The sequence below is a fragment of the Saimiri boliviensis genome, chromosome 8, assembly GCF_048565385.1.
Source record: "Saimiri boliviensis isolate mSaiBol1 chromosome 8, mSaiBol1.pri, whole genome shotgun sequence".
In the NCBI taxonomy this organism is placed as follows: Eukaryota; Metazoa; Chordata; class Mammalia; order Primates; family Cebidae; genus Saimiri; species Saimiri boliviensis.
This window is the reverse complement of record NC_133456.1, coordinates 110,096,126-110,117,817: the sequence shown is the minus strand read 5'-3', so window position 1 is coordinate 110,117,817 and position 21,692 is coordinate 110,096,126. Positions and strand designations below refer to the sequence as shown.

The 21,692-nt window shown below is 42.4% G+C and overlaps 1 protein-coding gene across 33 annotated transcripts in view; it reads left to right on the top strand.

The window, feature by feature from the left end:
* The window catches only part of CELF2 (CUGBP Elav-like family member 2), an 854,288-nt gene that overhangs the window by 766,779 nt on the left and 65,817 nt on the right, over window positions 1-21,692 (top strand). For 31 of the 33 annotated variants that reach the window (XM_074405050.1, XM_074405048.1, XM_074405046.1 and 28 more), the window contains 3 exons: window positions 6,685-6,819; window positions 15,242-15,321; window positions 19,306-19,464. In XM_074405050.1, coding sequence (XP_074261151.1) covers window positions 6,685-6,819; window positions 15,242-15,321; window positions 19,306-19,464 — 374 coding nt within the window. The remainder of the gene's footprint in view (window positions 1-6,684; window positions 6,820-15,241; window positions 15,322-19,305; window positions 19,465-21,692) is intronic. The other 2 variants (XM_039478525.2, XM_074405068.1) reach the window with 1 other exon arrangement.

Below are 21,692 nucleotides of genomic sequence, written 5' to 3'. Positions count from 1 at the left end.
TGCCCTTGTGCACTGGAGGTGCTTCCTTGCAGTCTGATCAGTTCCCCAGTGGGAGAGAGGAGAGATGAATCTTCTATTTTGGGATGAATCCTGTTGATACGAGTCACCTCAGAGTGTGTGGCCACCAAGACATGCTCCCTGTCTTTGGCATAATTCTCTAAACTATGTCAGGACAAGGACCATGGAGTGAAAGCCTGTGGAAAGGGTTTGTCTCACTTCCGAACCTTTGGTTGTAGTTATAAAAACATGGCAAATTAGCCAAATGGAAAACATTTGACTTGAAGTATCCAATATTGAAACACAAAGGGATATTCTTCTTTTGCATTTTCTGCTGTGCAGATACTCATCTGCCTTAGAGAACCCTTTCTACAGGCAGCTGCCAGGAGTTTGCAGAGTGTTTTGCTGTTCTTTCTGTCCAGCGTCCACTCTGGCCCCTGAGTATCATGTTTGCTTTCAGTCTAGAATCACAGCAAGTAATAAAACTGTCACGGGCACTCCCAATTTTGCATGATGACAAAAGCCAAGGAGGATCAGGCACCTTTATTTCTAGGATGAGACGGTTACCTAAAAATGCTGTTTTCCAAGCAGTAGCCTGGAGTAGCAGTTAAGAACTATTTGGAGAAGCTTGGATTTGACCCCTGACTCCGTGCTGGTTGGTTTTGTCCTTGGGCAGTTATTTAATCTTACTTAGCATCAATGTCTCTTCAGCTGTAAGAGGAGGCACCAGTGGAATAGTATGAACATTTGTTGTAATGCCCGTCTTAAAAAGTTATTTGAGGTTTACGTCGGTTAAAATCTGTAAAGAGCTCAGCATTATACCTAGCACATACTAAGTATCCAGTGTACTAAGTTCCGCCAAGTTAACACTGTTATTCCCCTCACCGAGGCAGCCTTTTCAGTGCATTCTGAGGGGCAGAGGCTGGCCTATCCAGGCTTGGGCTGTTTATACCAAAGCATAGATCTGTATGTACAAATGAAAACCCCCAAGCCTTCTAGTTGGGCCAGTTCTCCTTTTGCTTTGTGTGTGGACCTTCATTTTCTGAACTTTGAGTAAGAAAGTTCAACAATATAAATGGACTGAAGGCTGCTTTTAAAGGGCTTTTCCTTCTAGAGGCCCAAATGGAACCTTACCTTGCATAGACAGGAAGAGCTTCGAGGTTCTTTTTGGACCTGATTTGAGGAAGCAGGAGAAATGTGTAATTTTCTAAAGCAAGTGATAAAAGCTGCAAGCCTTTTCTGATTTCACATGGCATTTTTGACAGGTAAGCATAGTTTCAAAAGCTCAGAGAGCACAAAGATTTCTTTGGCTCAGTTGCCCTAAATAGCTCCTGTAGTTTTGAAAGAAGTATAACGAGCTCTAATTGCACTTTTATTGAGTTTGCTGACATTTATGGAGAGCACAAAGGACTCATCACAGTTAGACAGTTACTGTCTTCATTATCACTGTGTTCAGATTGCTAAAACTTTGTATTTGCTGAGCAAGAAAGAGCTGCTAATCACAGATTAATTCACGATGGACAGGTGAACTCCAGAAAAGCAGTCACCCATGGTAGCTTTTGTCCATAGAGCCATTCTGAGAAAGGGAACCTCTGGGGTGAGCCCAAAAATGTTAGGTTGCGCCCAGGTCAGCCCTGCACTTGGGATTTCACTGGGCAGACCTCCTGAGTTTGCGTGGCTTCCCGGAACCTGCCCTTTCCGTTGGCTGTTATGTGAGCCGCAGCCTCTGGCACACTGATGGAAGCTTGTGGCCTGTGTTTCTTATTCACATGCTCCCGCAGGGTGAGGTTGTCCAAAAGGAAAACAGTCCCACTCTGGAGAAGCAAAAACTTCTGGGGCTGCTAAGAGGAGCCCACTGAGCAAACACCTACCTTCCAACAGAATCCCCCTTTCTCGTTATTTTCCCACTGCAAAAAGTTGAATGGTGGAACAGGCAGAGTGTTTGAAGAGATGTGGATTTCAGGCACCCTCATGAACGAGCAGAAACTTAGTTACTCTCTTTCATTCTCTATGCCATCCAGCTTTTAATCCTCTGTTGCTATGCCCACCAAGGTACCAGCTGTGCGTGATTGAAGGTCACAAGCAGTTGCTGAAGTTTGGCTAGGAGTGAGCGATGCACACACAGAAACTGCTCTGGTTCTGGGTCTGGGTCTCGGAGGCTGGGGCCAGTACTCACTCTGACGTCTTGCCTCTTGTCACAAGGGGAGTTGGTTGTTGTTTTTACTCTGTGTCCAGAGCATAAATCCATCCATCCTGCTTTAACCCTGCCTGCAACCTCACAACTTGCTGGGGGTCCTTAAAGCCTAGAATTCAGAAATGCCACTTAAGGCTGCTGTGTGTGTTTCTCTGTCAAGGCCCCAAAACCTCCAGTGTCCACGTGTCAAGTTCAGAGCTAGCGGGAGTGGAGATAACTAAATATTGTCAGCAGAGGGTGCAGACCTGCAAAGCCACCATTAAAAATAGGAATCACAGGGTGGTTCCACCCAGTCACTTTCTGATTCACTGCAAGATGAAGAAATAATTTTGAAATTCAAAGTGGAGAGACTCACAGATTTGGAGGCAGTAATTAAATGCCATATGTTAGCACTAACACATTGAAAAGTTGTTAATTAATTCAGGCAGCCCCAAATCCAGGTGTGACTTTGACAGATTGTACACCAGGGTGTTAGCACAGACTTACAATTAGGGATTTTTTTTAAAATGAAGTTTCTATTCCCCTAACTTAAAAAAGTCACCTCATACATTTAAAGTATTAACCCATTCTTCTCGTATCATGGAAGGAAGACTTTAAATGGCAGAACCCCTTTTGATTCTGTGATCATCGTTACTATTGTGGGGGGACGTCATCTGTGCAGCACTTCATATGTAAAAGCCTTTCCCTGCCCTCATTCAGTGTCTGTCATGGAAAATGACTTTGCCCCTAGAGGGCAGGGACCTTACTTTTTAAGTCTTTTTTTTTTTTTTTTTTTTTTTTTTACTTCCTTAAAGCACCTAGCAGAATACTCTGAACACATTACATTTTATTCAAACAACTAACTTCTGTAGGTTGAAAAAAATAAGTGACGTATGTAGTGCCAGTGAAAACTCACCAAGACAGTCATCAAAAGTTGATGAAAAAGCCAAGTGAATTCAAGATAACTGTGTTTTTGTAGAATGTTTACAAAGCTGTTAGGAACCCTAAGAATGGGAATTGGGATGAATTGTATGACGAACGTGTCACTGGAAAACCAAAAGTCAGAAGAAAGCTGGGTGTGTTCGGTATTCCCCATTTTGCCTTTAAAGCAAACACAGCCCAACTGTCGAAACCACAGAACAACACTGGCTAGTAAGAGAGTCCTAAAGCCCAGCACTTCCGTGCACACGCAGTCAGCCCACACACCACACACACACACACACACACACACACACACACACAGACGGAAGTTAACGTTTCGATAACATGGATGATGGAGGTTTCCCTTTTTTTTCTTAGCTAATACTTGCTATTTTTAAAAGTGGGAGTTATCTTCCTTCTTGTTGCCTGGCCGAGGTGACCCTGAGTGATGGCTAGAAGTCAGCATTTATTCATGAGTAGTTTCCATTTTCTTCATATTCATCTTGAAAAAAATCATTTTTTAGCTTACCCAGGAACTGCATGTTTAATTTACTATGGCATCCCCCTGAAGCTCGAAATCTACAAATTGTTTTAGCTAAATACCATAATTATAGGTTTACCAGTGAAACCAAGAACTTAGGGGGAATTTTTCATTTGCGTCTGTTTAAAAGAACTAAAACCAGATTGTTCAGGGTAAGAAGGAACACAACAGGATTTTTTTTATTACTCTCATAAAAATGTCAGCCATATTCTGCTGGGGGCTGGAGTTGGAGATAAGAGGGAAGGAGGAGTCAGGGTGATTTTTTTTTTTCCCCCTATTCTACCCACTTCCCATCCCATCTGTCCCCTTCCCCTTCACAGGAATACCGCGTTCTTACAGGGTCTCCCCCACCAGAATCCTCCCGGGTTAGTGAGCACCAGTGGTATAGACAGCCTGTAGCAGGTGGTGTGGACAGCCTGCAGGTGACCTCCTTGCCCAGGATATCTGTTGTATGACTGGCATGGTTGTCGAGCCTGTGCTGCCCATGACTAACCGGGCTTCACCAGCTCACAGCGGATCCATGCTACTTTGCTGTCTCTGAACAGGGGAGAAAGAATTTGAATTGGAAGTTTTCCGTTGGCATATAGGAGGTCAGGTCCTCAGTAGCCTCCCTCCCAGGAATTGGAGCCCACGGTGCCTGTTACCCATGTCTCCTCTGAGTCTTAACACAAGCAGTGGCTCGGGCCACCTGATGCTCCTCGTTGAGCTCCCGTGCAGCTGAAGCAGAAGGGGCATGCTGTCCTAAGGTCAGGCTGTTTTCCTCTGTCCACCCCACACAAGGTCCATGCTACTCCATACTCTGCACCTTGCCTGGTGAGGCCCTCATTCCCCTCCCACCTGTGGTCTCTCCATACCCTTCATCCAGCTTGAATTCTCCATCTCCCAGCAAGCCTTTCTCAGATATTCAGGTATACAATTCATAGTTGACAAGTATTGTGGAATTGTGCTTTCAACGTGCATTCCTTGAGACCTAGAGTTTCTGAGGTGTCCCAGGAGCTGTCACAGTATAGAGACAGCTATGTGGAAGAGATTCTGACCTCCACTCACTGTCCCCCGCCTCAAGAGCTCCAGTCAGCCTGAGTACGACATGGGCCACCTTCTCTCCATTACTGGGAGAAAGAAGAATTCAAACCTTCATTCCATGGATGACAAAACAGAGGTCCTCAGAGGTCAGCCTATTATCCAAGGACACTCATCAAATTAATGGCAATGCCAGACCTGCAGCCTAGGTCTCCTACTCACAGCTGCCCTCCCCTGTGAGCTGCCTCTGAACTTGGAGGAGACACAGCAGGGGAAGGGATGCTGGCCTGGGAGGAGGACTTCAGGCTGCGGGCCAGGCTGGGTGACCCTAGCAAGTCCCTCCCCCACTGGACCTTGGGAGATCCTTTGGAGACAGACAGAAGCTCCCTTCGGGTCTGGAATTCTATGAAGAGGAGCCTCTAGCTCTCTCCTCTAGGCACCTTAGGGCTGTGCTGTCCCATGTAGCAATCCTGTGGGGCTCTTTAATTAAAATTACATTTTAGAAAGCACTTCCTCAGTCACACCAGTCCATTTAGGTGCTCAGTAGCCACGTGGCTTCAGCTTCTGTGTCGACAGCTCTACGGTAGAGGAACCCACCTGGTACCGATGCACCTGCCCCAGCCCCTTCGCAGCTCGGACATCAGCTTGAGTGTCCAGAAGGAACTGGCCCCAGTAAGTCTGGGATAAGTGCTCGTCGGTTAAATGAAAATGAGATGCTTCCTGTCCAGGATAGGCATAAAAGGAAAAAAAAAAAAGAAAAAGAAAAGCCAATTAAATAAGAATGACAAGTTGGTAATGCAGATTCAAAACAAACATTTATGTGCAAGTGGCTTAGGGCAGAGCCCTCCTGTAGGCTGGGACACTCTTTAGTCTGGTGCAGCTGGCTTTTTTTTTTTTTTTTAATTCTAAAAAATAGATTGAAACGAAATGATGGCAAAGCAGCAGGACTTCTCCCCATGGGTGTCTGTGATGTCCTAAAAAAATAAAGACACCTCTCCTAAAAAAAGACTCCAAATGCTGTCAAATCAGCTTTAACCTTGCCTTTCAGGCTGAAAGTAGTTCACATGTCCTGAGCACAAGCACGGAGATTTTGAGTAAAGTCTCCCGGGCCATATGAGGTAGACCTTGCCTTACCTTACCCACTGTCAGGTGCCCAGGTTCAAATTTCATGTCTTCCTCATAATCCCCAAATGCACTTTTGTTCCCCGAGAATCTTGCCTCCCAGTGGTTAGCACAGTACTGTTCCTTCCTTGATCTTTTGTGAAGGGCTAGAGCTCAGGGCCATCTAAGGTATTTCTCCAGCAGCAGCCACCCCATTCTCCTCCCTAGAATTGGCTTCCTGTTGAGCTGTTACTAACATGGCTGGTTAGAACCAGATATGGGACCTGGTTAGCACGGAATCACCCATGTCACAGGAAAGAGGTACTTTCCTAGCTCCCCAGAGAAGTGACAGTCTCTCTGATACCTTATTCTTGTCTGGATCGGCAGGGATGAAGCTATTTGAAACAGAAAAAATGTTTTCTTCCCTTGAATGCTTTGTTAAAAGTTTCATTCGCTGTTTCACTCCATCCAGCCCTGTTGTCTTTCCTCTCCTGACCTTTCTCTGTCCCTGTCATTCAGGTTAAAAGAATGTCTACAAAAAAAAAAAAAAACAGAATAAAATCTGTATCCAAAAATATCCCCAGGGAATGGTGGTGTTAAGCAGTTATACAGTACCTTGAAATTTTAGTCACCACATTACTATTAGTTTCTGGATAGGAGAGAACTTAACAGCATTCCATGTTGTATTAAAACATTTCATTAATAAGAACAAGCGCACAGGGAGAATGAGGCATTCAGGAAGTGCCAGGTGGGAGGGATCGGCAGGGTGGGGCGCACGGAGGGAGAAGAGTGGCTGGACATCTGCAGAGTGGGCTTTGGGACACGTGCTTGGTCTCACATGGCTGGGGCCTGGTTTGATGGGGTAATGGAGCATTGATTGCAAGAAAAAAGATGAAATGGCCTTTGCTCATTCATTATTTTTATCTCCTAGCTGTGGAAGACAGAAAATTGTTCATAGGAATGGTTTCGAAGAAATGTAATGAGAATGATATCAGGGTGATGTTTTCTCCATTTGGCCAGATAGAAGAATGCCGGATCCTCCGGGGACCCGATGGGCTGAGTCGAGGTGAGTGTGCTGTCTGTAAAGCCTCTCCCCTTAAGTGCTAATTGGAGCTCTGTGTCACAGTCGAGACAGATGTAGGCACCACACACAGCAAGAGGTCACCCTGTAATACATCCCATGTGATAAAGTTATCCAACCTGAACTTTTCACCATAGCTGAAATGATCACCTTTTATTTCTCAAGTTGAGAAGGTCTTGGTGCCACTATATTAGCTCAAGTTATCACTGTCAGGTGCGAAGCCAACGGGCTGCCCTACTGCTCGGTATCCTTTTCAATATCAAATTGAAGTGGATGTCGGGGGGCAAGAAGGAGAGGTAGAAAATGAGAAAGGATATTTGTTGTTTTCATCTTAGTCTTCAGGCTTTCTGCCTGTGCCTGAAAGAAATGTTAAGAGTATGGTCCTCTTCACAGTGACACAAACCAGGGAAACAGCATCAGTGTTCACACACAGTGCAGAGCAGATAGGAATGGGGGGTAAGTGGGCCTGTCTTGGGGTATTAGAGTTTTATTTCAGAGAGCAAAACTCCAGGAGTCCTGAACCATGGGAGCTCTTTAAGTGACAGAAAAATGACTTTTCCCTGAAGAAGGTTGTAGGCTCTTCTTTGCCACCATAATAGAAGCAAAACCTGTAGCTGAGAGCCTTGAGGATAAGCCAATATTTTTGCGATCAGCTATACAAAATATTTGGAAATCACCGTTCTCTTCCCTGTTGGCCTCTCTCTTGACAATGCCACACGCCTCCTTCCTGAAACCACTCATAAAGGCTGACACTGGAGGTTGACAATTCGTCTGACTGCCGTTACCTGAGTCAGTCCGAGGTGGAAATGTGTATATGAAATGTGTTTTTCACTTCTTGCAAGAAATCCATATTTTTAGCAACACGGAGAAGGTTTTCATTCTTTTATTACCGTAATTACCAGTGCAATTTCTGTGGGGCAAATGAGGAACTTGGTTTCATTCTCAATCTCTGGCTCTGGGCCAGCACTGGCACCCCAAACCACGTGTTGAAAGAAAAGATCGGGTCATGAGGATGAAAGCACGAGTTTTCACCCCTCTCACTAGTTATACCTAACTTCAGTACCATGTAAGGAAGCACATTTGTTCTTTTGATTTTTAAACATAAAGCTTCATGATGTCAGCTGCCAGAATGGAAGGCCTGGAGAACAAAAGTGCCCACCTACAGCCACCTCCAGAGCCCCAGTATGGAGGTAGTCTAGAGGAAAACAAGGAGGAGGTGGAACCACGCCAAGCTTTTGATTCCTGTGTTTTCTTCTGAAGGTGGTTTAAAAAAAAAAAAAAAAAAAAAAAGGCGGCATGGAAATCACAGTTTATGCATTCTCTAACAATTCTGAAATTTGTGTTATATAACACTCACTTAAAAGATGTGTTCTCTAAAAGCTGAACAAGCCATTCTGTTGAGTGTGATCCTGGATTAGCAGATCAGTACCTGGGGCTCCTCTGCAGCTTTTCACCTGTGCCATCATCAGGGGCAGGCAAAGCCATCCATCGTTGTGATGGACCACACCACCTCTGGCTCCTGAACAGCCTCACCAGCCAAGGGTTGCTAGTATTCCTTCCTAGTGACTCAAACCAGCAGAGCTTCTGATCACACCTGGTTGTCCAGTTCTCCTGCAGTCGTTCTATATATATATATCCACTTAAAGAGACAAACTAGGAGAGAGAGTACTGTGGGAAAAAGTGTGGCTAAGCAAAGAATAAAATACATAGATATGATTATAGTTTTGTAATCCCTTTTCTGGTGCCAATTTGGTAATTAGAATCCCTATTATCTTCTGTTGTTATTCTCAATCACACTTCAGTGTAACCCTTGTAATTTTCATTCTCTAAGGTAAGGAGAAATGGCACAAGGAGAGCCCTTAAATTAATCATGATGAAATATATCATGGCTCAGGGGGCACTGACCCCAAGTTCCAGTCCCACAACTTCTACTGAAATGAAATAGAACTTCAGTAATTTTATTTTCTGACCTCTGCCCTGAGGTTTCCCCATTTGTGAATATGTCTGCCCTGCTCCTCTTGCAGGGAGTCACTCGTTACTGGTGTGGTAGCTTTCCGCCTGCGCATACTATCTACATGGGTTAGTGGAGGGACCCCGGGTGGGCAGTATGTGTGCTTGATTTCTGCTCCCCCTCTGCTGACCTCGCTGCTCTAGGCAGTGACTCTCTGGCACACTTTCTCTGTCTGTCCAGTGGGGACAGTAATGAACAGCATTGCTGCCTGCAGCGTTCCAAGCTCCTCGAGCATACATCAGTTATTTCTGCAGATCAGGTTTTAAAGCAGCCAGAACCTCCATGGGAAAGAGCAGGACACACAGTACTTAACAAGAGAACTTAGCTAATTTGATCTGCCATTTGGTTGATTAACCAGCACTTGACACCAGAAGCAGCCTGTTCCTGCAACAAGTGACAGGGAGCATTCTCATCAATATTTTATGCAAATGCTGGCTCAACGTAAAGAAGAGGAAACTCCTCCCTCCCTTTTTTTTTTAACAGCAGAAAAGTAATTTCTGGTGAATTGATGAGAATTCCCTATTGCCAAAAAAAAAAAAAAAAGGAAAATACCCATTTATAACTATTCTGAGATATAAAGACAGACAATGGTACGTTTTTCGATTAGCAGCACCCAGGGACTCTTGCCTACAGGGGCCTGCTCCTGAATCAGTGTATTTGTTAAAAGAACAATTCTCTTTCATGCTGCCATTTTACTTTCATTAGAGAATTGCAGTTTTCAATCCAATATTAGTAAGTGTCTCCCATTAGTGGCACTGCAGATGAAGGGCATTCAGCATTTCTGTTCTTAATGTCTATTGCTGGCTCAGCTGTTTAAAAATACATAAAAATTAAGAGAGAGAAAAGCTCTGCAAAGTACCTTCTAATACAAAACCAGGGTATACCCTCTTATGTGAGAAAGTTTTAAAATCACACTCGTGGATTCTGGTGAGCGAGCAGTGCAGCTGAGTGGTTCACCTTGCTTTGTCTGCCTTTGCCCAGTTCGCTACAAGGATGAAGACAAAGGAGGCACCTAGGCTAGCTGGCTCCTCACAGATTTCTAATGTCATTTCTTCCCCCCCCCCCCGGCTTCAGTAGTCTCAGGCCCTTCCTAAGAGGCATTAGACTGAGGTTTCTCGAGGCTGGCTGACTCAGTTGCCCCACTGTATCAGAGAGGTGCCCTGCCCTGACCAACAGTTGTACCCATCAAGCCGTGCTATACTTTCAGTTAGAATCAATCCTTTTTTTTTTTTTTAAGTCGTGATCTACCTATTGGCAAGAAAAAATACTTTTAAAATCCCATCATTATTCACCAGCCCCGGCCCATGTTCCAGGGCAGACACCCTCAGGAAATTGTCATGACTCTCTAAGAAAGCACCTAACACCTGCCAAGCACTTGGAGCCACTGGAAGATCTGAGGACGCTTCCTGACTTGAGGCAGCGTGGCCATATCTCAATATGCATTTCTCTCTTTGGGAAAGTAACCCCTTCTGCATCTTCTCTCACTTGGAAAACACTGAAATGCTTCCAAGCAACTATGGGAGGCTCAGCTCCTTCTGCAGTGGCTGCTCAGCTTCTCCAGGCCTGCTGAAGAAGCCTTCATGGAGAAAAAGAGCAGGATGCCGTGGGCCCACATGTGGCAATTCAAATGAGGAGTTTGCTCTTAAAAGCAGAGCCTGAACTTTCTAAGCCAAATGTACTTAATTGACAGCATCACCTTAGCATGCTGATTTCCCAAAATACACATGCTCTCACTTACCCAGAATCCCACAGTCAGCATGAGCTATTTAGGTAGAGGGTTTTCTGCACCATTGCAGTTGAATATCTGTAACCCAGAGACAGTAAAGGAGTTTATTTCGTTCCCCACCCCCCCACAAACTGTGGACAAATCTTCACTGCCATTTAAGGTAACTTCTGCTTGTTTAAGAATATTCCAGCTGTGTTTATGTGTTCCAACATTCCCCTGCCAAAACCCTTGACAAATGGATTGGCAATATTTTCAGGGATTTTGGCAAGTACAGACTGGATTTAGCTATTAAATCCTCATTTGTTTTTGTCATATCTGATCAGGATACCGGGATAGGCTTTTGACTATTACAACATGTACATAGTACTTGGGAGGCTGAGGCAGGAGGATCACTTGAGCCTAGGAGTTCAAGACCAGCCTGGGCAAGATAGCAAGATGCAGTCTCAAGACAACAACAACAAACATGTACACAGAATCATTTTTCACACATTTTGGCTCTGCCCACACAGTACCTAAACATTCAGATGTGTGGGAACTTTCATGGCATGCCCCCTAGACTCCTGACTGCATTTGCCATCTTGTTCCAAATACAATCTTCCAATCTTACCTCAGTGATGAGGTTTTGTCAGGTATTAAATAGGTTCCAGTCTGTACCCAGCCTCACATGTCATAAATGAATGATGTCTGCATGTCAGTTTTAAATGAAGTAACCCAGCATCAGCGATGGCACATCAGAGTATTAATTTTTATGCCCCAAGATTATATGGGTAACATATGTTTATGTTACCATGACCAGCTGCATTCAGATCTTTCTTTGGCTGACTAGGCATTTATAAAGAAGTTTTCCATAGGTTAAAATCTCCTTTGTACTACACGAGTTAAGTTATACTTCTTTCACTTGAAGTATAGCGGCTACTACACCTTCTTCAAAGAAGTAGCACAGAAAGCAAGAGGCCCTGGCATTGTTCATGCTTTTAAAAGTACCTGTACTTTTCTTTTCTTTTCTTTTCTTTTCTTTTTTTTTTTTTTTTTTTTTTTTTTGGTGCAGAGCAAGAATTCATCTAGTTCTCAGTTCTCTTGCAGCTGAGAAAAAAGGTGGAACACCTGAGTTAAGATATCCTTTCAATTGAAATGACAAGTGTAATAGATGTGTTCCAAAATCTTCTCTGTGACAGGGCTACGTGCTTTCCTTAGATCTTGTCTGTAGGAGGAAATTACTTTGAGAAACCTTTCCCCAGTCAATCATTTATCTGTTTTAGCAGCAAGAAGGCATCCTCACTGAAATGAGAGGAATGCAGCTCCTTTCATTTCTGTTGCCAATCCCTAACATTCTGAAAGCAGAGATAATAAATAATTGCAAAGGTAAATTGCAGGTTGGCCAAATTTACAGATTTTTTTTTTTTGCTACTATATATGTGGAGGTTTTCAGACAGTAATAGACATACTATCTTACCAGAATCCCTCCCCACCAAAAAAGAAAGAAGTGTGGCTTCGTTATTTTAATACCTGTATCTTTTTTCCCCCATCCTTGTTTCTCCGGCATTTTGGTCAGTAGGCAAAGAGACAATTGCTGAGACATGGCATTCAACAGTCTAGAATGGTTAAGGGCTGTCCCTACAAGATTAGAGCCATTGTCTTGTAAAGACCCAGTGAACACCACTGCACCCAGAAGCACATGTTTAGTAGAAGAGAGGGACAGTTAAAACCCAAGTTACTGCTGAACGATGGAAAGCCTTCTGTTAGGCTTGACAGAAAAAGCCAGCAGCCAGTCTTAATGGTAGGGACTTAGGTAATCCTGTGTTAGTCTAAAGCCATAGATTGGAGGCCTAATCATAAAGCCACCAGTGTGTTTTCATTGGTATTGAAAACTAACATCTATCCGTAGGATTTACCATGACCTCCTGTTTTAGAGAAATAACAGTGGTTAACAAGCTACCATTGCAAGAAACATTTGACTCTGAAGTTGCTTGACTTCATCCAGAGTGACACTGAGAATGACATTTTTCAACACGCTCTCCTACTTTATAAATGACACCTTAATATTTTTCTCAAGTAATTGAACACAGCACACAGTGCAGAACTTGACAGAAGCCCCTAAGGAGACAGTTTCTCTTACTGCATCACTGCCAATAGAATTAAAAGATTAAAGAAGTCCTCCGATGTGTCAGATTATTTTTTGGGTGGGGTAAGGGTTGCATAATTAGAAGCGTCAGTCAGGCTTTTAATTGCAGGTTTGTTAGAGGAAAGGGCAGTGATTTGAGTTTCTAGGAACAGGATTGTATTGTTCTATTGGTAATGCTTTTCTTCTGAGACCTGATAATTGCTGTATCTTTCTCACTAAGTTACTTTAAAAAGTTCTGCTTATATGAAATTGTGGCAAATGCATAAACTGTGCCTTATTGATTTTTGTTGACATTTTATATGTTTCTTACACATTTTTAACCTCCATTTGGAAACTCAGTTTGGCACATGGTGCTGGATAAGAAAAACAAACGAAGTGAATGCAGCAGTCTTTTTAACTATTAAAAGCAGAATTAGTCCAGGCTCTGCTTGGTTTCAAATCTATCTCCAGTAGATGATTTGCTTTTTCCTCCATTGTAGTTTCAAGATAAGAAGTGGAAAAATAAAAATCTTTTAGTGTAATTCCTCTGTTAATAATGCCAGAGATGATGAAAATGCTTCTGAAGAGATGTTACTTGGAAACAGATGGCACATTTGGACTGGATCATCTCAGAGCTCAGCATCAGTATGGAAGCCAGTGGAGGTCCTGTCCTCTGTCCCACACTTACATCATCTAGCTGCCTTAGAGAAGGCCACTAAATTGCTTTTATGGGTGAAAGAAGCTCCAGTCAGTCTTAGTACAGGTAGTGTGTTCAAATAGTAAGCTTCATCAGCTGCTGTGTTGTCGGAAAACCACGAGACAGCTCAGCATTGACCGTGAGCTGGACGTCATTCAGGCTTCTTCAAGCCAGCTTAGCCAAGAGGCGAATATGAGATGAGTTTCTCATGCACTGAGAGTTTTTCGTATGTTAAAAATTATAGCATGATGCAAAAAAAAATGCATTGACTTATTTTCATGACTGGATGTCGTTGTGCTTTGGGGGTAACGGGCAAGCATTGCTTTCTCTTACTGCTGTTTGATTAAAAGGTGCTATGACAGTATTGACTTGATAATCTCACCAGGTACTCGTGCAGAGCAAAAAAGAAGAAAATATATTTTATGGCTTACAAATTGATTTACATAAACCAAACAATCTGCTGGTTGTTGGAATGCAGAATGTTCTATTGTGCTTATTGGCCACAGGGGCAACAATCTCGCATTGTTGATGCCAGAATTCTGCTTTTCATGCATTCACTCTGAAATGACAATAGGCTTCAGCCTCTCAGTGTTTAGATTTGCTTCATTTGGAGATCTTTTAAGTAGTAATAACAATGTTTTGAGGAAATTGAGTGGAACACTAAATTATTCTCTGATACCTAAGTTCAAACTGTGCAAGGCTAAAGAAGCTGAAAATCAATGCACTTTTAAAGCCATTAGAGATCATAAGTGAAATAAGTCTGCGTTGCTTTAGCTAACCTTTTAGTGTGCTATGGTTTTATTAAAATATCAGCCTGAATCTGCATTAATTTCACAGTCTTTTTCTCTAAGAAGCCCAAGGGTACACGATGAATAAAATGTAAATTTGAGAAGGCAGTGTTTTTATTAGTGAAAAGGGCAATGAGCCGTGTAGTTGGAACAGTGACCTGCATGGTGGCCAGCACTGGTACAAGGAGCAGGAACAGGCACTACAGAGTCTAGTCATTTTACAGCACAAGAAAAAACAGGCATGGAAAGTTTCACTGGTCTCCCGGTACATATTCAGAGAAATGTGCATTGTCTTGTGTATGTTAGACTTGAGGTCAAATCTTTGATATGTTTCAGAAATTCACAAGTCTCAAAAGTCATGAAGATTTTATGCAAATAAATGCCAGTGCACTTTTTTTTACATTTTACTTTATAGCAGTGTTGAATATTCTCGGAGTAGTACAGCATTTGTTTTTATTAATAATTAGTAATTACTAAATAGTTTGTAACAGATTTGGTATATTTGTTTGTATTTGCATAGCAACAATTTATATTTATACATATATATTTTTTTAAGCTACCTAGAAGGTATTAGATACATTTATTTGCTGACATTTTGAGCTCTTGAAATTTATTTGCTAATTTGCTCTTGGTGTGAGGATTTCCTTATTTGTCCCTTTAAAAATCAATGACAAAATTTGAAATGCAAAGCCCTCATGTGTGGATGCCCTCAGTAAAAATCATCAGTCAAGGAGAAAATGGAAAATAGCAACTTTTTATTTTAGAAAATGCAAACTAGATCTTGCTGATTTCAAACCCTGTGGCTAAAAACAGTACCCAACTTCCTCCCCTAGTTTCCATTAAAAAAAAAATAAACTAATAAATAAATACATCTTTCTGCTTTGGTCAGATTAGCAAGTCAGCACTGTGAATAAAAAGCAAAATAAGATAAAACCAAAGAGAGAAGTTGTTTATTTTTATGTACTACTGAGAACAGTGTCGTCTTGTGGCAGTTCTCGTAGACTGTGTTGGTTTAACAAGCGTCCAACCCTTTTGTCTTGTTGTTTTTTGTCTTTCCTGCTCCCTGTCCCCTTGTTTCCCACAGGCTGTGCGTTTGTCACATTTTCTACAAGGGCAATGGCACAGAATGCAATCAAAGCCATGCATCAGTCTCAGACCATGGAGGTACTGTATCATCTGCCCTTTCTTTGTTTTCTTTGTGCAAATGATGGGGAATGGTAAAGCAATTCTCTCCTGTGTGGATTGTTCACATGACAATCACAGATGTAAACTTTCACCATCTCAGTTTTTATTCATTCATTCTCATTCTCATTCTCTCTCTCTCTTTCCCTCCCTCTCCCTCTCCCTCACCCCCACATTTTTCCCCTAATGACTTGAAATGCATTTAGTAAAACCTTCCACTTGCTCTCCAGTTATTTCTTTGAGCCTTTTATTGCAGTGGCACGGGTCCTGAGGTGTAAAATTGTGAGCACTTTAAGCAAAGTGTCATTCTAGACCTACAGGATCAAATATGTTCCCCACCCTGGGGTCAGTGTGGATAAAACAGTAACAGCCCGCACCCCAAATTGCTGCTTGCCCTGTGCTAAGTCCCAGGGTTCTTTCTTTTGTACACCGTCAAGTTACTTTTGATCTAGTCAAACAGCATTGTGTTTTTACATGAAGACTGCTGGAGAAAGTTGTTATTTCTCCCACTGCATTTAACAGTGTAAATGCAAATTTGGAAAATAGGATTTGTCTCCTTCCTAAAAATGAGCAATAACTAAGAAACATAATAAAGGCTCAAATGTGGTCTCCTAATGAGAGATCATGGCTTTAGGGGAAGGTGAATACCCAGGTGTGGATATACGCCCACAAACATAGATAGATGGCTCTATACTTTTAGTCTGTGATTTGGGTCATGGCCTTTCAGAATTTTGCACAAAAGCATTCCAAGAGTGATATGCCGTTACTTCTGTATTGTCTGATAGAATCATTTGGGAGTGCATGTTCTGCTGTATTATGTATACTGTATCTTTGTGTATGGGTGATCTTTTCCGGAGGTGGCCTTGTGGTGTTATCTGAAGCTATGTTTTTATATTTTGGAAAAATATATTTTCAATTTTATTTAATATGCAGAAAACTTTTTTCTGGATTGAGCTTCTGTTTTACCCCTGTTTTGTTGGGGTTTTATTTTTTGTTTGTTTGTTTTTGTTTGTTTTTTGCAATGCTGCATCTCCCAAAGCATGCTGGGAGCCAAGTGATCAGTATGCGTCATGTTCTGTGGGCAACTTTTTTTATAGTGAATCGAAAGGTGGGTGCAAAGGGGGGAAGGAGTGTGCATGGCATTGTCATTCAGTGTTGACTGTACTTTTCTGACTTGTGATACCAGCATTGCAAAGCCTATTGTCTTTTTCAAACATTCATCTTGACTTTGATATTCCTAACATATCTTATATAATCAATGTGTTTTCCTTTCAGTGCAATGCATTTTTAAGACACTCACAACGCCCTACCTGAAGGCAAACTCAGGTGAAAATCGGGCACGATAGGAGATAATGAGCAGGATTTGGAATGTCTAGGAAGCTAATCTTGTCTGACATGCAGTTACACATGTGATGGTGTTTTGCTTCCCTCTTTCTCTTACTGAGGCTGTTCCATTCCTGTGGATTAGCCTGATTTCCAGCCACATTTTAATCTTCAATTCAGTTTGAAGATTAAAATGGAAATGCTGTCGGGGCAAAAAAAAAAAAAAAAAAAAAAATCTTGTGTTTCTATCTTCCATATATGCAGTCATTCTTATTTTTATTTCTTGTAATTTAGTGATTTGTACCCAAATTGGCCTCACTTGAGATAATATTTTTTAACTTCAATTCTTTCACCTCTGTTAGAAATATTGCTGTCCCCATTCCTTCCCGTGGAGACCCCCAGTAATGCTCTTGGAGCCATGGAGAACCCGTGGGAGACCACGTTCCCTGTGTTCCTGTAGAAGGAGTACTCGGGATCATAAAGCAGAACTGGGCATGAGCCAGGCTGAGAAACAGTAGGCTCCCATAATGGAAAGAGTTTGTTAGACCACTGGGGCATATTTGTTCTTAAGCCCTTCATCTTTTATTATTATTAATATCTGTGTTACTTAAAAACCAAATTGGGTATACTTGTTTTTAAAACTGGACATCCATGCTTACACAGAGGGGCCCTCTGACACTTAAATTTCTTGTTTAGTTTTTTTTTTAATTGACATTTAAATGGAATATGTATTATGCAGTCATAATTGTTGGACTAATGTTGTTTATTTTTTTAACTAGTTACCTTATTTCCAGGACTCTGGCATACATCTTTAAACAAGATGTATTACTTAATTCACAATGATGTGAATGTTGAAAGAAAAAGGTCTTACAAACAATTTTATATTGTGCCTTCTATTTCTCCACTTGCCTTTATTCTCTCTCTTCCCTGTTTTTCATGGTTTAAGTAAATCGTTTTTAAGCTATAATCATAGGCCTAATTTTCTACTTTTATATCATTTTTTAGTCTTTTAGGAAGATACTCTGTTAGGAGAAATGCTGTAATTTGTTATGGAACAAAGTCAATGGGACAGTAACAACCCTTTTCCATGCAAAACCCCTTCTCTACATAATCTTAAACTTATGTTGCTCTCTTTAAAGTGATAAAGTACTGAAACATGGAGCAGATACAGAAAAATGAATTACAGATTTTTTTAAATGATGGAAATAGGATTTTTGTGCAGTTTACTAACATTTAACATTCTGTACCATGACTGCCTACCAGAGCTGAAGACCAATAGGCTAGAAGCTGAACACTGAAATACTCATCTCATTTTTCTCACGTTTTTTTATTAACAGACATGATATCCTCATGTATTCAGAACTGCATCCCCAGTAACTACCCAAGGTGATAAGGAAAAAAATGCGTTTGTTTTCCAGAAAAAAGAAACATGACCCAAAGGGAATGGAACAGAGAAGCTCATTTAAATAGGAATATAACGTTCTGAGAGGAGAGAGAGAGAGGTCTATTATCATGCTGAGTTTCAATAAAAGTTTTTACTTTAATCACTTGAGTAGAATTACTTCTTTATACCTCAGCAAAACTGAACAGCTTTAATTGTGATGAAATGTGTAGGCAAGCCACACGAAGGAGGAGAAGAGGCTAGGGAAGCAGGGGAGACTGCTGCTGAGTTATTTAGCAAGTGGCAAGTGTTGGAAAGGTGCTTTGGAAAGGAGGTCTTCGTGCTTGAGGTGTCAGGCTATTATCTTCCCTGATGATTTTAACTAGCTTAAAAGTGAATTCTGTGACCTTTGGCCATTTCTTTCTCACTACCCCCTACTCCTTGCCTTTTAAAGGAAATTAAAACTGAAAGAAGCTGCTAGAATGGGGAGGTTCGTTAGGGAAAGAAGCCCCTGGACTCCTCTGTCTGCCGTTCACAGGCTGTCTCCTTTGGCTAGAACGTGCTTTTGTTTTTTTGGGTTTGCACCAGCTCCCGTGATGACGGGTAGCACAGGTGTGCTGAAGGAAGAGGCCTCTCTGAAAACGTGAACGGTTACTCTGGAGAATGCCTGTCTTCTCTGGATATCTCCTGCCCTCATCCACAGAGCTAAAATGAAGCCCTTCTCCCTATTATTGCTGGGTCAATAGGATTTTCACAATCACAAAGTTCACAGGTACATAACTGAAAATTGGAAAGAGTAAAAAGATGAATGAATGAGAAATATGGCCATTCCCATTACAAATTCTCCCCTTTGTCCTCTGTCCACCCATGGACACGGGCAGACACACAAAGCCAAGTCTGTCTTTAAGACGATGAAACCGTGAAGCTCCATTAAAGAACCTCAGTAAGGTCTATTTGTAAGGAGGTCCTGCAAGATTGAAGGAAGACACAGGAAGAGAGGAGAGGCTGTTACTAATCAGAGCAAGAAAGCTGGTGAATTCACCCATCACCAGATCCCTCAAAGAAACCACTGGCAATGTCTGGATTTTTCTGTTGATGGTACTATTCAGAGAAGAAGGAGGAATATCAAACCATTGTAAACCATTTCAGCCCATTCCATGTGCTCCAGGCTAGTGCAGAAAGGTAGCTCCGGTGCTGAGTGTCGTGAGCGGATTCCGCCAGCCTGTAACCCCCTCTCCACTTTCCAATGTGTCTGACCACAGGGCTGCTCTTCACCTATCGTGGTGAAGTTTGCTGACACTCAGAAGGACAAAGAGCAAAGGCGCCTCCAGCAGCAGCTCGCTCAGCAGATGCAGCAGCTCAACACTGCCACCTGGGGGAACCTGACGGGGCTGGGCGGACTCACCCCGCAGTATCTGGCGGTAAGTGTTGGGCAGTGCCCGCAGGGTCCTCACCCGCTGAAACTCTGCAGACTGACCTTTTCCCTCCCTACGCTGAGGCATTCTTTTTCATTACATTTTCAGTCTTGGGGAATTACTGAAATCAGCATTTATGCAGGATATTTTTCCAAGTTAGACTGATTCCATTAAGAACAGGAATAATTGAATTCCTGACTGATGTAGGCTGGGCAAAGTCCCACAGGCTAAACTTCTAACCAGTGTTTGAAAGGTACCCCAACACCCTGGGTCAGAAGACAGGCGGCTGATGATTAAGGATAGGGAGGCCGCTGGGTTCATCCATGTCAGATCAGTGTCGGGCCCCAGCAGGACTTCCGGTGAAATCTCCCGGAACTCTAGTCTACTGTCCTGGCTTTTCGCGGTGGAACCTGATTGGTGAAATCAAGTGTTTCTTACTTCATTTATTTGAAACCAACAAAATTCTATTCTATTTCAAGCCCAGCAGACGCATTTCCTTCAGCCATTCCTTACATCTCATGGTATCTGAACTTGAGCTTTCTGGTTGGTCATGATTTCTTCATGCTCCTTTTTTTCACTTTGTCAGTATCTTTATTGAAACACAGTGACCAGAATTTAAGACAGTCCCCCCAGCAAGATCTGAACAGAACGCAGTAGTAACCCCTAGTGTGGACTTAGGGCCTCTGACTGGAGCTTGAGACTGGGATTTGTAGTAACCATGGCAGATGTGGGCTGGAAGGCAGCCAGTACTATAAAGATTTATCTTTACTTGAATTCCTGCTGAATTGTGCTCTTCTACCCCATTTTTCTGCTTTGGAACATAAGTGCTAGACTTCACATATATTAATATATTTTCATATTGTGGGTTTGGGCCTTTGATTCCAGCCTCTGAGAGGGTGCGTGTGTACACCCCACAGGTCATGGGTCCTAATTCTGTCATTTTACATTTTAACTCTCCCTCTTGGGATCCTATCACCCATTAGCTTACTTTGTAGCAGAAGCTGTGCTGTTTTGTCAAATGATCTTCCCTATTACATTGAAAGGTGAGATTATCCTGCTTATGGGGCAGATGAGGAAAGGGAAACTCAAAGAAGCTAAGTAACTTAACCCAGAATTAACCAGCTTCTTGTGGCCCATGGGACTTCAGTCCTGTGTATCCTGCCGGCTGGCCATACAGCCTCTTTGAGGACTCTGAGGGCTGCTGTGGGTTACTTTCGTCTTTTTAGCTGCCCCACCCTCAGTGCCCAGTGGGGTCTGGTACATAATAGCTCTCAGTATATATTTGATTAATGAATGAGAAGCATCCTTGTCCTGTCTTCCTCTCTCTTAGCAAAAGCATTGGCTCCGCTTACCATCACTTTCTCTACATTTCTCTACCTTTTTATGAAGATACCAGGAGAGATTCTGTCAGCTGTCTTGCTGAAATCTGTATTTGCTCTGCCATTGTTTTCTTGACTTATCAGTCTAAAAATTGCTTTTAAAAAATGAGTCTAGCTTGACTGTGATTTGTTTTTCCACAAATGTGAGCTGTTCGGATGTGCACAGACACTTGGTTTAATTATATGCGCCAGAATTTTTGTCCGAGGCTGACATCACGCTCACCTTCCCATACTCTCGATAAGAGTCCAGCTTCCCATCCACCATTTCTGAAAACAGAGACATGTACACTGTTGTCTTCTAGCACATCTCCTATGCCCCACAGCTCACAGAAGTCTCAGGCACATGTTTTGGGGACCATATCTGCAAGTTATTTCTCTACATGAAGGACAGTAAATCTCAGCCTCCTTTATAGAAACATGTTGTTAAATGCTCTCACTGCATTTCCCTCTGCTGCGGGTGATTCTTTCTTGGCCATGTTTGTTCTCCTCCCTTGCAGTTGAAAAGCCCTTTCTCTGAAGGAGCCCTTGGCTGCCTTGAGTGATAGGTTCTGACCCTGGCTCATCAGAGGTTATCCATGGCAATAATCCTGGGTGGTGGTTTAGTGACACTCTGGGATTTCCACTTACCTCAATAGGTGTTGTTAACGCCTCAAAATATCTTCACAGCTAGCTTAATTTTTAAAAATTTAAAACATTGAATATGAGGAGGAAGTTGGAGTTGATAAGCCTAAGAGAATGCAAACATAACAAATCTAACCAAATAAGGCCTTGCTACTACAATGGACAGTCCCTAGCTTTTCCCACTCTGTCTTCCTCACTCTCTTCTTCTTTCTGTGTGTGGGAGAGTATGTGTGT